The 16,503-nt window shown below is 57.0% G+C and overlaps 1 protein-coding gene across 7 annotated transcripts in view; it reads right to left on the reverse strand.

Moving 5' to 3' along the window:
- Nucleotides 1-16,249, reverse strand: part of ACSL6 (acyl-CoA synthetase long chain family member 6) — a 60,782-nt gene extending 44,533 nt beyond the window's left edge. For 2 of the 7 annotated variants that reach the window (XM_024557099.4, XM_045192641.3), the window contains exon 1: nt 16,095-16,247. In XM_024557099.4, coding sequence (XP_024412867.2) covers nt 16,095-16,143 — 49 coding nt within the window. In that variant the 5' untranslated portion in view covers nt 16,144-16,247. Of the gene's footprint in view, nt 1-3,007; nt 3,312-3,335; nt 3,472-15,643; nt 15,698-16,094 lie in introns of those variants that run through there. The other 5 variants (XM_045192642.3, XM_024557100.4, XM_053912445.2 and 2 more) reach the window with 5 other exon arrangements.
- Nucleotides 16,250-16,503: the final 254 nt, after the last annotated feature.

Here is a 16,503-nt window from a genome sequence, read left to right on the forward strand (position 1 = left end):
AGGGAGGAACCGCTCCTGGCGTAGTTTCAAATCAAGGTTCTTCATTGGCAAAACAGAGGCCCAGCTAGGGACCGTAGTGAATCCACCAAGGAAAACCACTCTGGGGAGGGTCCTGCCCAGCTGGCCAGCGTGCTTCCTTGGGCCCATCAGATAAACGACTTACTATGTAGTGGATGATCCACATATGCCACAAGCACTTGGGCTGGGCTCTCTGAGCTGACTGATGTTTCCTCTAATGGGCAGGACGGACTCAACAGGCTGGGAAGCCAAGCCCCAAGAAGTCTCTGCCAAGCCCTGGAAGCTCAGCTATACACTCCCAAAGTTCTGGAGAGAATCCTGGAGCTACACCACTAGTCCCTGATCCGCGGCAGTTGCTCACAAGCCCTAAGCTGCAGCAGAGCACAGGTATTTGCGGGACCTCCTGTAGTGCTGGGTTTTCACTGAGCACAGCCCCTAATGGCCAGAGCCATTCACTCACCCATCGTCATTCTGCCCACCCTCCCAACCATCCATCCAATCATCTGCCTACCCACCCATGCATTCGCCTACAGGTCCCCGCTCTCATCCAGCTCAGGGTTAGGCACTGGGATAAGCCAGAAGGGGGCCTGCCCCCAGTCCCATGGGGAAGACACACAAGGAAGCGGGCAGCGCTGTGCAGCGTGGTTTGGGTTGTGGTCAGGCCTGGGGAGCCAGAGAAGGTGCCCAACCCAGGTATGGAGGCTTAGCACAGGCTCTGGCAGAGACTGAAGGATGGAGGGGAAAGGGTGTCCTGAGCAGAGGGAAGCAAGTATACAAAGGCCAGGTCGAGAGAGGTCATTGAGCACTTAGCAAACTGAATATTCTATTGAGGAAAAAGTCCTGAGCCCATGAAACCTTATACAGGGGTCAGCACCACAAGTCTGAGGATGGTCTCCCAGATGTGCCGAGCTTTCGGAAGTCACCAAAGTGCCACAGTCCCCAGGAAAGGGAAGAACAGAACTTGCCTAAACTTCCTGAATTCCTGGGGCCTGGGAAGCCCTCACCTACACACTGCACTGTCAGGTCCTCACAGCAGCTCCCCGGACTTATAAGGTGGGGAACAGAGACTCCCTAAAGAAATTACCTGCCATTCACGGGTACACGGTCAGCAAGTGAGGGAGCCAGGACTCAAGCCGCAGATTGCGGGCTCCCGAGCCATGGCCTCACAAGGTGCTGTGGCCCCAGCCCAGCCAACATCATGCTACCCATAGCCATGACCCCAGCTCTCCTTTGCAGTGGTGCTGAACCAAAAACAAACCAGCCCCAGAACTGCTCCGCAGGGCCCGGCCCAGGTCACAGGGGCCATGGGGCCACGCTGGGCCACCAGAGCCTATAAGTGGGACCAAGCCGGGCAGACCAGCCCCTGCTCTTTGCCATGTACACTCTAGGGGTGGGCTCCCTCCTGCACTCACATCAAGAGCTCTCTATCTCCCTGTGGCCGGGTCTTCCTGCCCCAGGAAGTCCAGGAGCAACAGGAGGTAGTGGGAAGGGGCCTGGCCACCCACTCCCCCCGACCCAGGCTCCCACTCAGTGCCCACCACGACGGACATCTTGGAAGTGGCAGCAGCCATTCTGCCATAGGACTGGGCCTGCAGCCTCCCTCTTGGCTGGGCAGTGACTCCAGGGTGTCCTTCTTCCAGGCTCACTGGCTTATCAGAGTCAAGGCTGCTTGCCTTCACCCTGAGATTCCCTTCAGACCTGGGAGCCATTCTAGGGCAGAGCTAAAAATTGAGGTCCTCTGAGGACACGGGCCTCAGAGCCAGCCTGAACCACCAAGCCTGTGGCAAGGGGCGGGGCAAAGCCTAGGCCTGGGAGTCCAGTCTCATCTCATCATTTCATAGGGCCTTGGCTTCCTCTGACCTCCACGCCCTCTCTGTCGACCAGGGTGGTGGGGCTCAGTGGTCCCTGGGGTTCCAGCCATAGCCACCTTCCATGCCCGGGAGGCTCTCCTGGTTGCAGCAGCCTAGGGCGCAGGGGCAAGGGGGACACCCAAGGGACTCAGTGGTGCTGCTGTTGTCCTGTTGCCAAGTGAGTGGCTGTGAGTGTTGACAAACACCCGCTCGGCAGAGGACCCAGCCCTAGCTAGGAACTGGCCTCCTCTTCTCTGGCACAGGCCGATCCAGAATCCCGAGCAGCAGCACAGGCTGGAGGCACTGGGACCCCCTTACTTGTCCTCTGCTGACTCAGGGTGATGCAGGGTGGGTTTGAGAGTCCTAGCTCTCAAAATCCAGGGAGGGCGGAGATGGGAAGAAGGAGACCCTGGTGGGAAGCATAGGGGCTCCAGGATGGCAGAGTGACAGAAGCCAAGTCCCACCCAGAGCGCAGTCCCTGTGGAGATGGCCCTGGGCCCGCAGCTGGGCTTCAGGAGCCCACCGCCGGTCTAGCCTCTTGAGCCCAATACAGACCTGCACAGTCTAGCTCGACAGCCAGGCAGCACTACCCCACTGGCTCTCACCCCGTTGGCTCCGTGCCATCCCCACAGCCCCAGGCCTGGTTCGGCCACCCTCAGTGCAGCCCCGATGCCCAGAGCAGCCTCCTCACCCATATTCTGGCTCTGATCGGTCCTTACACTGGTACCAAAGTCACTTTCCTGAGACCCAGATGTGACCATATCACGCTCCTGTCAAAAATCCAATGTGGCTCCCTGCTACCTTAGGACAAAAGTGAAAACTCCTCATCCTGGCTCGAAGCCCTCCACGATCTTCAGACTCTTCCCCCACCCCCGGCTTAGAATCACCCTGGCTTCCCTCTGTGTCAGTCAGCCTGGAGCGGGGTGGGGGTGCCTGCAACAGGATTCTGGGTCTCTGCAGACGTGGGAGGCCTTCGGGAAGGTGGGGAAGCACGAGGTAAGCCACCAGATGATCAAAGAACCTGCTCAACGCCTAGTGAGTAGCTGGGGAGAAATAATCACCATCTCTGCCGGAGCCCAGAGGCCCCAGCAAACGAGCTAGGGAAAGGGCCTGAGGGGGAGTTCTGGTGCTGGACTGACCTGGGTCCAAATCCTGGCTCAGACTCTTGATAGCTGAATGACCTTGGACAAGTCACTTCACCCCTCTGGGCCTCATCTCGAACAAGTCCACGGACAAAGTGTGGTGTCAGGCACATAGAAAGGGCAACACTCAGTAGATAGCAGTGCGCTGAAGCAGCTCCTCCATCTCTTTGCCAGCCAGTGGGGCACAACGACAACTTGCAGAAGCCCTTGCTGTCACACCCTACCTTTCCAGCGGGCTCCTGGCACTGAGGAGGCAGCTGGGCTGGTCCCACTAGTGCCAGCCTCCATTTATAGAGGGGGTGTGGGGCTCAGGGACAGAGCTTACCACATCTTGATCAAAGCACAGGAGTGGCGCAGGCCCTGCCCCAAGTCCGCCCTCCTGGGGACAGCAGGTGGCAACGCTGCCTGCTCTGAGAAGCAGTGGTTTTGCAGGTGTTTGCAGCGGTGGCAGAGGCTCCCTGGCAGCTGTGGGAGCGTCTGGCAGGGACCTGGGCACACAACAGCTCTAAGAGAAGCTGTTGGCCCCTCAAGGGCCCTTCGGCCCCCCCCTCCATCTGCACACTGGGCGGGGCTGGCTCAGAGCAGCTCAGAGCCAAGTAGCCAAGCCTTAACCCCCACTCTGCCAGATTTCAGGAGCCTCAGTTCACACCCCTGTGCACACCACCGCACCCCCTTCACTGCTGGAGAGGAGTTTGCCAGGTGAGTTGCTTAAGGGCTTAGTCTCCTTACACATCCATCTGCAACACTGACTAGGGGCCAGGGCCTAGGCTGTGGGCTGGGGACCTGCAGCCAGCAGGGGCCTGAGGGGTTAGGGAGGAGTGGGAGCCAGCAGGGATGCTGGATCTCTGGGGTTGAAGCAGGCCTGCACCACGCCCACCAGGAGACTTTGCCTCCCTCCAGCCCCTCCCAGGGGCTGCTCCTCTCCCCACCCCCACAAGGTCACAGCCTGTCTCCTCAGGAGAAGGAAACTGGTCACAGTCGCAGATAAAACATCTGCTCAGAGAGGCTCTGGGTAGCAGGGCGGGCGGGGTGGGGGGGGGGTGGGGGCGGGGAGGGCAACCTCGGACCAAGGTTCAGGCACTGCAGGTGGGAGATGCCGGCTCATCTCCTCCACAGCACAGCGGCCCTTCCTCCCTCACGTCTTCCCAGGTAGCCCGGTACATGGCCACCCTAGAGCTGGAATCCACACCTGGGCCTGTTGGAACCAAACCCGAGCTCTGAACCCCCTCAGCACGTCTGGCAGACAGGCCCAGGACGCTGAGGTCCCAGGCACTCCCAGGACCTCACGCCTGCAAGGCCTGTTTCCACAGGGTGAGGGACAGGGCTGGGGATCAGGTACAGCCTATTTTCACACCTCTTTCTACGGCCAGCATGTGGCTGAGCACATAGTAGGCACCAGGTGGCTATTGCTACAGAATGAAAGAGCCCAGCTCACCCCTCGTCCCAGGCCCTACCTGCAGTGGGCATTTTCGAGCCTTCCAGGATTGGGCTGCTGCTGTCCACCCAAATCCAATACACCTCCTCTACAGCAAGGCCATCCCAGGCATGGCCTGGCCCTGGGCCCCCTCCTGAGAGCTGTTTGCACACCCTGACTGGCAACTCTAGAGCCCAAGGGCCCTGCAACACTTTCCCTGGGGCTAGCTCCACCATCTGAGGACAGCTTCCTGCACTGGCAGCCCTCAGAGGACTTGGCATGAGCCTGTCTGGACCCCCAGACTCCAGCCTCCCCCAGCCCACTTGGAGGAAGCTTCAAAGCCCACAAATGCCTGAGGACCCATCTGTGGCCCACAAAGCCCTTTCCCCGCCTTCTCGGCAGGTCCCTATTCTTCTCTAGACAACTTCAGAGGTATCTTGCAGTAAGACAAAAGCGTCCCTTAATGCTCCTCAGGGCTGCTCCTGGGGCAGAACACTCCAGCAGCCACAACCGAGGCCCTGGCTGAGGGAAACCTGCGTGGGGTGCTGGGGCCACAGAGCCACAGCAGCCGTGCCCCAGGAGGCGTGGGGCCCCGTGGCTGGGTAAAAAGAGCACAGCTCTCACTGTCACACCTGTGTGGTGCTGACCTGCAGAGACGCAAAAGCTGCAGCCCACCTGTGGCCTGGCACTCACCCTGTCCACAGAGGGATGACTCACGCTCACCTCGGCTGTGACGGGGCTTTCCCTCTCTCTTCCCCGTGGGTTTTCATTAGAGTCACAGAACCACAAGTGACAGGGCAGAGCCAGGGCCGAGAGCCTCCCTGAGCCTGGCTGCACATCCCCCCGGGACAGATGGGACTCTGAGCCAGCCCTGCTGGATTACATAGTGGCTCCTCACCAAGCCTCCCTGAGGAGCCTGGTTATAACTGCAGGTTCAATGAAGCCCCTTGAATGTGGAAAGGCCGAACTGTGCCTGACCACCACCCAGGGCCACTTGTCCCAACTAGCTCGAACCTGCTGGGAACATGTCTCCTAACAATTCACCAGGTGTGGGAAGCAACCTCCACTGCCCCCTGTCCTCCCCCCCCACTCCCCAGCCTCATGCCGGCACCTCTCCAGAATCTCACTCACCCTAAGACCTGGTCAGGGACCGGGGGCCCCCATGACGACTGTACCGGGAAGCCAGGCTCACACAACACTTTCAGAAACTGAAATGTATAAATAGCCTTGAGGACAGAGGAGCAAAGAGAAACACAGTGTCTTTCACCAGCTCTGAGATAAACGTTGTTCTTGCTACAAATCAGGCCCAACAAGTCTCAGAGCAAAGAGGAGCAGCAGAGGCCACAACGTGGCAGTGTTCCCCTTGGAAATGTTTCTGGGGTACAATGCCCAGGACTGAAGGTGCAGAGGAGCCCCGGCCTTGTGATCTCTCCTTCCACACCAAGCCCTGGGATAGCAGGCACAGCGCCGGGACACTGGCGAGGCCCATGGCACCCATGAGCAGAGGGAAACCCCCTGGCCAGGCCCCACTGTGCCAAGCCCTGGCGCTGCAACATGACCCGCCTGCCCGCCAGCCAGTCCAGTTGGGGTTGCCAGGGTGCTGGCCTCAGGAGCAGTGGCTCGCTTCCACCACCAACCCAGAGTGAGGACACACTGCAAATCCTACAGGTTCAAGTTCAGGAAAGGGAACATGGGCTGCTTCTGGCAAGGCCATGCTCTCAGAATGACTGCAGGTGGCCAGGCCTCAGGGCACAGGATGTGACCTCCTCCAGCTAGTGGGAAGCTCCTTAAAGTAGGGAGGGTCCTGTGCAGGTCTGGTTGGGGCCCTAGAGCGGTGCGGAGCAGGACAGGGATTCGCTTGCTTGCTTTTTCACTCAGGAGCATCTGGGGATGCCCTGCTCTGGGAAGAAGGCTTAAAGGACAGGGCCTGAGGCCCACCCGCAGTCAGGGACTGAGAGCAGGAGGGGATTAGGAGCACGGTGGGAAGGAGGGATCTGAGACAGGGACAGAGTAGCTGAAGCGGGTTGTTAAGTCATAGGAAGAGCCTGTAAGATGCAGGGCTCCTGGGAAGAGGCAGGGGCCTGGCCACACTGGGAATAGGAATAGGAAGCTGAGGCCAGGAGGCTGCCATTTAGCTACAGAAGGAAAAAGGTTGTGGTTGGTTCTACTTGCCTCATGCCTTTGAAGTCGCAGCCACAAGCTAACGCTCACCTCACCTTGTACCCTGGGGTTTCAGGATGTAAAAGTGCCCCAGGCGAACTCTGCCCCTAGATCCCAGCCAAAGGGATGGCTGGGGCAGCCACGCGCCAGCATGGGTCCTTCACCCGCCATTCCAGGTGTCACTTGTTTTTCATAGGACAGACAATGAGCAAAGACAGTTTTGCTTTCAGGTAGAGGAACATTTTCTGGCAAATTTGATACAGCTTAACTTTCTGGCTTCCCCATGCTTTGACAAAGTTCCTCTTCTGAATGCCACAAGAAGAAACAAGCCTGAATTCCTCTCAGTTCAGTGGAAGGCTGTGCTGGTTAGTGGGACTCTGCCACCTCCTGAATCATCCCTCTGGAGGCCAGGGCCATACGGCAGCTGCCGCTGTCTCTCACTGCCCTCTGGCCAGGACCGGTGGTTGGCCAGTATGACCCCACAGCGTCTACAGGGTTAATGCCAGGCTCAAGCAGCTCAGCTCTCAGCTGGGCAGGGAGCACCAAGAACTCAGGCCTCCTTTTCAAGGCCAGGGTGAATGGGAAATATGCAAATGACCACTCAGAGGCCAGGAGAGGCAGGGGAGGGCCTGCTGCTGGAGGGCCTGCTGCTGGCAGGCTGCACCTCTCCACTCTGGGCTGTCACAGGGGAGGGTTTGTATTCCTGCCCTGGCTCAGGCCTGGCCAGGCTGGGGCTGTTCTCACCGGAAAACAAAAATCTCTTTCAGACCAAAGCAAAATGAGGCCCTGGCTGGCTCTGGAAGGCTGGTAGACGTCGTTCACACTGACCTGCCGAAAGCACCCACCACCTGGACTCTCGCTGAACCCACCACCTTTCCAGAGGCGGCTGGAGGCTCTGTGGCCCTCAGAGAAGTGCTGCATCCGGTCAGGGGTGGGCAAGAAATGGGGGGCCCGTTCTGCTGCTCTGTTGGTTCTGTCCTTCTCCAAAGGAATCCTGGATGTGTCTGAGGTAGCAACCTTTTTGTTGTATGAGGAAACGTCAGTCATTCTCATGGTCTTGATGGTAAACATGGAAAAAGAAATGGGGCCCTGCCTGGGTGGCTCAGTTGATTAGAGTGTGGTCCCGATACGCCAAGGTTGTGGGTTCGATCCTGGTCAGGACACACAGAAGAATCAACCAACAAGTGCATAAATAAGTGGAACAACAAATCCATGTTTCTCCTTTCTGCTCTCTCGAAAATCAAGCAATCAATAATTAAAATAAAACAAAAATGAAATATTATTTAAAAGAGAAAAAGAAGTGAGATGGAAAACGCAATGGTGAAGAGGCCTTGTAGTGCAGAGAGTGGACTTTCAGGAGCGGGGGCCACACAGGTCCTCTGCCTGTCCCCACAATGCCACAGCCACCAGTGTCCCCGCGCTGGTGGTGGGCTTTGTGGTAACCCAGAGCCTGGTGTGTACCATCACTAGCTTCTGGAACACTCCAGGGCTTGGACTCCATCCTCAACAGAGGCACCACAACAAGGTCAGATTTCAATCTTGTTCAGACTTTCAGAGCCAGAAAGGCTGCTTTGCTGATGCCTCAGGGCCCCCAGGAGCTGTCCCCACCCAGAGCACAAATTGTGCACCCTATGGGTCGTGGGTGCTACTCAGACTCCCATCAACAGGAGGCAATGACACAGCAAGATGGTTTAGCCTGAGAGGCAGTCTAGGGTCAAACCACTTTAGAAGGGATGCTGAACCCACAGCGGGGTCGGTGGACACTCCACAGATCTCCGGCAACCCATGGGGAAGAGGCCTCCTCCACCACTCTGCTCAAAGCAAGGGCCCACCTCTGAGATGGTCCTGTTGCCTCTCTCCTCAGGGCCACGGAGTGTGCGCAGAGAGTTCACGGAACTGCCCGGGGAGGAAGGGGAGGAAGGGGCCTTCACGGGTCACAGTCTTGCCTGCTGTCTGACCGTGGCAATGATATCAGAGACACATGTACCCAATTCTTCCACCAGCTACCAGCCAGGGATAGGCCCACCCACCCTCCCTTTTCCCCCCACCACCCCAGACAGAGCCAGGCTTGTGGGCAGTGCCTGCAGGCAGGGGGGGGGGCTAAGTATGGGTGAGTTGAAGGTGTCCCCCCAAGGACCACATCCAACCCATCTGCTGGAAGGTACTGTCACCGTTAATACTAAAGTTCTCCAGCCACTAAGCAGGATCCTGGGGTCCAGGTGGCTCTAGAGGGCCAGAAGCACTGCCCCTCCCAAAGTCAAGGGGTCACTGCAGGCCTGGATGGGTCCCAACTGACCATCCTTTCTCCATACTGATAACTGCCTTCCTCTCGTTGACCACTGGGGCCTAGCCATCCACCTCTGGCCAACCTCCCTGTTCAGCCTCACTGGCTGGCCCACAGCCGATCTTGCCGCTCTGTCTCAGATCTGACGACCTTCTCATCCCCATCTCTGACTGTCCTTGCTGTGTGGCCTCTAGCTGGCTGTGCTGTCCTATCTCTGGTTGACCTCACAGTCCCTCCCAGTGGCCCTTCTGCCTATTTGGCAGGATCTGAGGACAGTACCCAGATGGTTTACCACCACAGCCAGGACAGCGGCTGGTAGTCAGGAGGAGCCCCACAGGGGGGTCTTGGCCCCGACAATCCTGGAGGCAAAAACAAGACTTAGTAGGAGGGCCGAATGCTGCTCAGTCCCTGGGGCCCAGCCCTGAGCTGCAGGGCCTGGGAATGAGGCAGGGCCCCTGGCGGGATCTATTCCAGAGCTGCCCATGCAACCTGTCCTCTCTCTCACTCCTCCAACAGCCATCCATCACTAGGTCTGTTTCTGCCCAACAGGTGCCAGCCCAGAGTTGCTTATCCCAGGGTCTGAAACTGAGATGGCCATTGTTCCCTCACTGACACCCTACCGGCCTGGCCTCCTGCCCCAAAGCCCCAGGAGAGAGCTATCTCAGAATGAAGGACACCTGAATGGGCAGATGGAGAATCGGAAGCTAGCCACCCCCAGCTCTCCACAGACACCTCCCAGCAAAATGCCTGGAGGAACAGTTGCAAAAAAAAAGGTGTCTCCAGGAAGAGCAGGTGGGACTTCTTGGGATTTGAAATCCTTCAGGCTCTGAGATTACAGGTTGGGCCTCAGCATCACTAGCTCAGCTCAGGTCGGCTCTGAATCTATCCCAGCCCACTTCCCATCTTCCCACCTCTGCATGTCACAGACCCCAAGCCTCCCGTGAATCAGAAGCCACAAAAAGGAACTAGGTCTGAGAATGACCACACCGCCCATGGGCTCTGAGAGTGGCTAAGAGACAATGGAGGACCACCCCTGGGCAGGCTGAAGGACAACTCCTAGGGCCCAAAGTGGCATCTTGCCCACAGCGCTCCCCTCCTGCGGCCTAGTGTGTGGTTAGTGGGGACTCTAGCCAGGACAAGGCAGGGAGTGGGGCCATCACATCAGGCCATCCAGTGAGCTGTGGACTTTCACTGCGGCTTCCTTTCAGCTCTGCTTGGCCAGGGCTCCCAGCACATTGGAAGACTAGAAATTTGGAGCTCTGAGGAAACAACAGAATCTCGTCCTCAGAGAACACAAAACCAGTCACCCTGCAGCTGCAGGTTCCATCCATTCATTCATTCCTTCATCAAACACTTCTGGGGGCCCTCCTTCTGTTCTGGGTTCTCAGCACTAAGGGCTGTTCACTGAAGGCTGACCTGGGCCCTGCCTGCAAGGAGTTCACACCTGCTTTCCCTTACTGCTTCTAGCACATTGGCATTGGCGCCCATCTGGGCATGGAGCCTGGCACTTAGTGGAGCACACTCAAGATCTCTTGTTTGTTGATCGACTTGTGGTGAGAAAACGGTTTATAAAACATATAGGTATCAAAATAAACTCTTCTTAAAAGTCCTAGAGGAGAACACAGGCAGGAAAATTTCAGATACCCCCCACAGCAATGTTCTCACCAACACATTTTCTAGGACAAAGGACATAAATGAAAGAATAAACAAATAGAACTACATCAAATTAAAAAGCTTTTGCACAGCTAAAGAAAACGTCAGCAAAATGAAAAGGGAACCAACTGTGTGGGAAAACATATTTGCCAATGGTACCTCAGACAAGAATTTGATCTCCAAAATATATAAAGACCTCATACGACTCCATACCAGGAAAATAAACAATCCAATTAAAACATGGGCAAAGGACCTGAACAGTCACTTCTCCAAGGAAGACATACAGAAGGACCATAGGCATATGAAAGGATGCTCAGCATCACTCACCATCAGAGAGATGCAAATTAAAACCACAATGAGGTACCACCTCACACCAGTCAGAGTGGCCATCATAAACAAATCAACAAACAAGTGTTGGAGAGGATGTGGAGAAAAGGGAACCCTAGTGCACTGTTGGTGGGAATGCAGACTGGTGCAGCCACTGTGGAAAACAGTATGGAATTTCCTCAAAAAACTAAAAATGGAACTGCCTTTTGATCCAGTGATCCCACTGCTGGGATTATACCCTAAGAATCCTGAAACACCAGTTCAAAAGAACCCATGCACCCCAATGTTCATAGCAGCACAATTTACAATAGCCAAGTGCTGGAAACAGCCTAAGTGCCCATCAGCAAATGAGTGGATCAAAAAACCATGGTACATTTACACAATGGAATTCTACGCAGCAGAGAGAAAGAAAGAGCTCCTACCCTTCGGAACAGCGTGGATGGAACTGGAGAGAATTATGCTAAGTGAAATAAGCCAGGCAATGAGGGGCAGATACCAGATGATCTCACCTATAAGTGGAATCTAATCAACAAAACAAGAAAGCAAAATAGAACCCAAGGCATGGAAACAAGGAACAAACTGACAGTGACCAGAGGGGAGGGGGAAGGGGAATAAGGGAGGAAAGAAGGGGAAGGGCCTAGTTAAAAAACAAGTATAAATGACCCATGGTCATAGACGACAGGGTAGAGATTGACTATGGGAATGGGGGTGGGTGGGGAAGGGGAGGGCGATGGGGAAAAATTGGGACAACTGTAATAGAACAACAATAAAAAGAGGAAATTTTCACATCTACCAAAAAAATAAACAAATAAAACAAAATAAACTTTTCTCAGGGAACTGTTCATATCGCTCACGGGTGTAGTAACACTGACTCACTCTGTGTGCCCAGGTTGAGAGACAGAGAGCAGACATCTGGGCCCTGCCCTCGAGAAGGTCAAAGGGCTAGTGGGGAGGGGGGGGACAAACACTGTAGTTCAGTGGAAGGTGTGCCACCAGGGGATACATGTGGCTTGCGTGGCGCAGGGACAGTGTTACCTTGGCCATCTGCATGCCCAGTTTGGGCTGTGGTTATTGACACAACCACTGCACAGAACCAAGCCCGTGCTGCCCAGCCCGGCATTCCAGGGCCTGCAGAGCCCAGCCCTGGTGACCTCAATGGCCAAGCAGAGTATGTCCCTAGATCTCCATCGGTCCTACTGCTGACATTTCCTCACATGGGTCCATCCACCTGGAATGCCTTTTCTTTCCTTACTCTCTTTCTCCAGGTCAGAACCCTACACCCTCTTTCAAGAAGGCCCAGCACACGTTATAACTTTAGCTGACACTCAGTGAGTCCTCTCCTGTGTGCCAGCCCCTGCTCTTGGCACATCACACCCATCCTCTCTTAAACCCTCCCTGTCTGTGCCCACTGACAGCCTGCTGGACAGGCTCGGACGCTACCTGATCCTGCCTGGTGGCCCCTCCTGGACTGAAGTCTGAGAATGGCGTCTGGCTCACCGCTCCAAGGAGCTGTTTCACATTGAACCTCCCCGTGTTTAGTGCCTCATGTATTCAAGTGGGCCCACAGTGTGACAGTGTTGGGGGGAAACTGAGGAGAGCTTGGGGGACCGTAGAGCACAGTGCTTGACGCATGGCAGGTGCTTGGGGAACAAGCAGCCAAGTCAGTCTGTCTGCAACACTTTGGCCATAAAGGAAACTTTCCCATACCCACAGTGCTTTATTCAGTGAACATCTGAGTGCCTCCCACAGAAGCTCACACAGTGCAGCTTCTACTACACAAACACCTTAACTTTTGCCTCTTTTTATAAATAAGCCAGAGAGCTTCATGCTCACTTATCCTGCTTACTGTGTGTAAGGGACAGCCTGGGGTGCCAACCAGCCCTGTAGCTGTGCGAAGGTCAACCTCGAGCCCCTACAATCACAAGGAACAGAAAACCAGCCTGAGAGCACAATGGCCTGGCTCTGCTGCCCCCTGGTGTCCGTGTGCTCTCACTGGGACCTCCCTGTATCCTACCACAGGCCGGGGAGGGTGAGAAGGTGCTGAGGTCAGGATTCTCCCACAGAGTGGTGTGCCCTGTGCAAATTCAGGCTTTCTTTGGCGAGGCATGTCCTCAAGTGTTCTCCGTGGAGCTCCACCATCTGTCAAGGTCCTAGCTGCTTTCCTGGGACCCCTGACATGGTCCCAGACCTCACACCAGTACTCCACCCTTGTGGGGTCCAGGGTGGGGGAAAGATCCGATAGGGCCAAGCTGACCCAGGCTGTGCAAGTCTGCACCTGCCCTGGACACCTACAGCCGGAGGGCTGCCACACCAGACTGTCACCAGGGCCGCCCTCAGGGTCACACCAGGGCTTCCCACCTCCCTCTTCCTGGGGCTCAGCCTCAAATGGGCCACCGGTGGGCCACATCTAGTCTCATGCACATCACAACAGCCTCCTGCTGCTCCCCCAGGCTTCATTCTGCTCCTGTTGGCTCACCCGGGCACCGCAGGTACATCGAGGGCTTCTCTGCCCCTAAATGAAAGCCAGGGTCCCCCTCCTATCCAGACTCCATCCTCCACCCACAACTTAGGCTCCCCAGTCACAAGACCCTGAAGACCCACCCCCCACCATGGTTCTTCCTGCACACCTTTGCTGGCCTGACTTCCTCTATCTGGAGTTTGGCCTTCCTGCCTTTCACAAACATCCCTCTATGCTGCAAAAGTCCACTCAGTTGTCCCTGCTGGCCAGGTATAGGCTGAGCAGACTGGGCCCTGTACAAGGGCATGGGGCTGCATCAGCTGGAGGAAGGGGTGCCCTCTTAGAACTTCATCTACTTTGCACAGTGTGCCATGTAGGCAGGCAGAGAGTCAGCCCATCCTGCCATGGTCCTCTGAGTGCTGACGGCACTGAGACCAGGCACTGCACCTGACTCATGCTGGCCCTATGCTATCTGTTTCCTTGTTGACTAGTCAACACACAGGTGGACGGGGGGCTGGCCTCCGCAGTGGGGAGCAGGACAGGCGCAGCCCTTGCTCTTGAGGGTTCAGAGCACATGGCCACCTCTCCCAGGCAGTCAGTTCCTCCTCCAGGCAGCCCCCTCCCACCCTTCTCATCTGTCATTCCCTCCCTGTGGCCCCTTGAAGGCAGTCCTTGTCTCTCTAGGGCCAGATGTGGTGGCAAGAAGCACGTAACTCTACTGAAAGGTAATATCACCTTAAGGGTCTTCTGTTTCTGGCTGAGCCAAAGGGCTGTGGCAGCTGCATGGCAGAGCGTGTTCTCAGTTTTAGCTCAGGAGCCCCTCTGCCCCCAGAGAACAGCTGGGGCCCAGGTGAGGTCCCCAGCAAAGTGGACACATGATCTAGCAATGCCCCGATGTTTGGGGTATTCTCTCCAACAAATGCCACACACCAACTTCAGTGTCTTAGGCCAAGCGTGGCATCTTTGAGGAAATCCTATTTGCGTTGAGAAGTCTGGCCCCCATGGAGGCAGCTGCCACTTGCCAGGAGTTGACCGCTCCAAGGCCCCTGCACAGCCCCCAGTGGGCAGCTTCCCCATTCGAGGAGGCCCCTGAGCCCTCTGAGAAACGCTCTACCATGGAGCCGCACAGGCCAGTTTGAGTCAGTGCCTGCTGAACCTCGCTTTCAGACGGACATCCTGCGCTTGAGGCGCTGTACTTCACAGGCTGTTGATGACTCCTGGCACATGTGGCCCTGTAGCCACAGACAACCGGGGCTCCCGAGAGCTGCCCTTCAACCCCCAGCTGGGTGGAGGCCTCCCAGGGGTAGGGCTAAGGGGTCCTGACTCTGGAGCAACGCCCTATCACCCAGCAGCAAGAGGTGGCTGATACTATAGCTGTCATTTGAGTGACGGCCCCTGCCCCTCCCCCCAAACCTAGCTCCAGCCCTGACCTTGCCTGCCTGATGAGCACATCAGGCCCAGAGTGGCCTGCACGGACACTGGCAGACGGGCCCTGGGCACCGGCAGACAGAAGGAGCTTAGGGAGAGAAGGGGATTAGAGAGGCTTGCGCACCCCCACTCAGGGGAAGTGTCCCTGGGGCTGGACTCAGGGCACTGGGTGGTGGGTGGGAGGGATGAAGACCTGGCCCCCCAGCTTTCTGTTTTCAGGCCTAATACCACCAAGCACTTAGCAATGATGGATCAGTTAAAACCTCAGATGGAACCCTGTCCGCCAGGTATTATCCACGTGACACTGGACAAGTCAATTAACCTGCACACCTCAGTAAAAAGGGGAAAGCCCAGCAACCTGTTAGGATTTGCTGTGAGTATTAAATAGCAGGCCAAGTTTCAGGCAGGATTCCAAAAGGGTGACTCTCCCCCTTCTTTGGCTCAAAAAGAACCTTATTGCCTCCTCTGATGCTGCTATTTGAATGTAAAATAGTAAACATGAACATTCATAGACCGTGTGTTCTGGGCAGGTCCAGTTTGAGGTTCAGGCATTTCACATAGACTATCAGGCTGAATCTGCCCACGGGGGAGTGGGGGTGGGGCAGAGACCCCTTAGTGGAGTAACCAGGCTCACAGCCTGGAGCGCGGAGCTCGCAGCAGGCCGCAGGACTGGAGGGTGAGGGGCCTGCGGTGGGGCCCCGGCTGTGTGGGGAGGGGAGGGCAGGAGTGGCCCTCACAGCTTCCTGAGAGATCTGGGGGGGTGGGGGGCGTGGGGGTGAAGGCTGACTCCCGAAGGGGGATGGGGACACGAGCTCTGGGCGAAGCTGAGAAGCCAAAGGACCCTGCTTCAGAAACCCTGTATTCTGGCTGAGGGGTGGGCAGGGAGGAGTGGTGAGGAGACCCCCTTACCGAGATCAGGAAGTCCGGGTCAGTCCTGGTTACGTTGCGGACCTGCTGCGGGACCTATGGGACCAACACCCTCAGTTTCCGGGCCCCAGAGACAGGCAAGGATGTACTAAGTCTGTCCCTGAACTTGGCCTTGGAAGACGAATGAGCTCAGGGCCTAGTCTGATCAGTGAATAGTCCTCACCATGGGGGGAGTAGGGGTATGAGAACTGGAGGGAGGTTGTAGTGGGGTCGCGGAGAGCAAGCTCCCTCATTTCTGCAGACCCACAGGCTGCTTCCCAAACCCGCCCGGAGCCCGCCAGAATTTGGGGAGTGGTCACCTGGGCGGCTTGGAGGAAGAGGGCTTGAAGGGACGGCTTGGCAGCTGGGGCTGGGGGTTCACCCCCACTCAGGATCAAGACCCTCACAGCGTGCCAGGGTTGGGGGTAACAGATGAGGACAAGGAGGGACTTACCGGCTAACAGCCAGAGAGAGCCCCCCGATACGAGGAAGAAGGTCAGCATGTCCGGCAGCGGGGCCCAGCCCGGCCCGGTACTGCCTACTCGGCCCACGGACCCGCGACTCCGCAGCCCCAGCAGTCGCTGCGCTGCTGCCGGGTATTTTTAGCCCCCGCCCCCTGCTCCGCAGCGCCCCCTCCCCGTGCCGCGGCGGAGTCTCAGCGGGAGGGGGAGGGCGCAGCGCGTGCTTCGCACGGGCGCCCCCACCGGCCCTCGTCCTGCCCCCAGTTGGGGGCGACCCGAGCTCGCAGGCGCCACCGAACCGCCAGGCCTTGTCCGGGGAGGGGCCTGGCCACAGAGCAGACCAGCCGTCTCCGCCCCTGCCCCCAACGTCAGGACCCGGCGTTCTGGGGAAACCGGCAGAAG

Source organism: Desmodus rotundus, chromosome 10 (assembly GCF_022682495.2).
Source record: "Desmodus rotundus isolate HL8 chromosome 10, HLdesRot8A.1, whole genome shotgun sequence".
Lineage (NCBI taxonomy): Eukaryota > Metazoa > Chordata > Mammalia > Chiroptera > Phyllostomidae > Desmodus > Desmodus rotundus.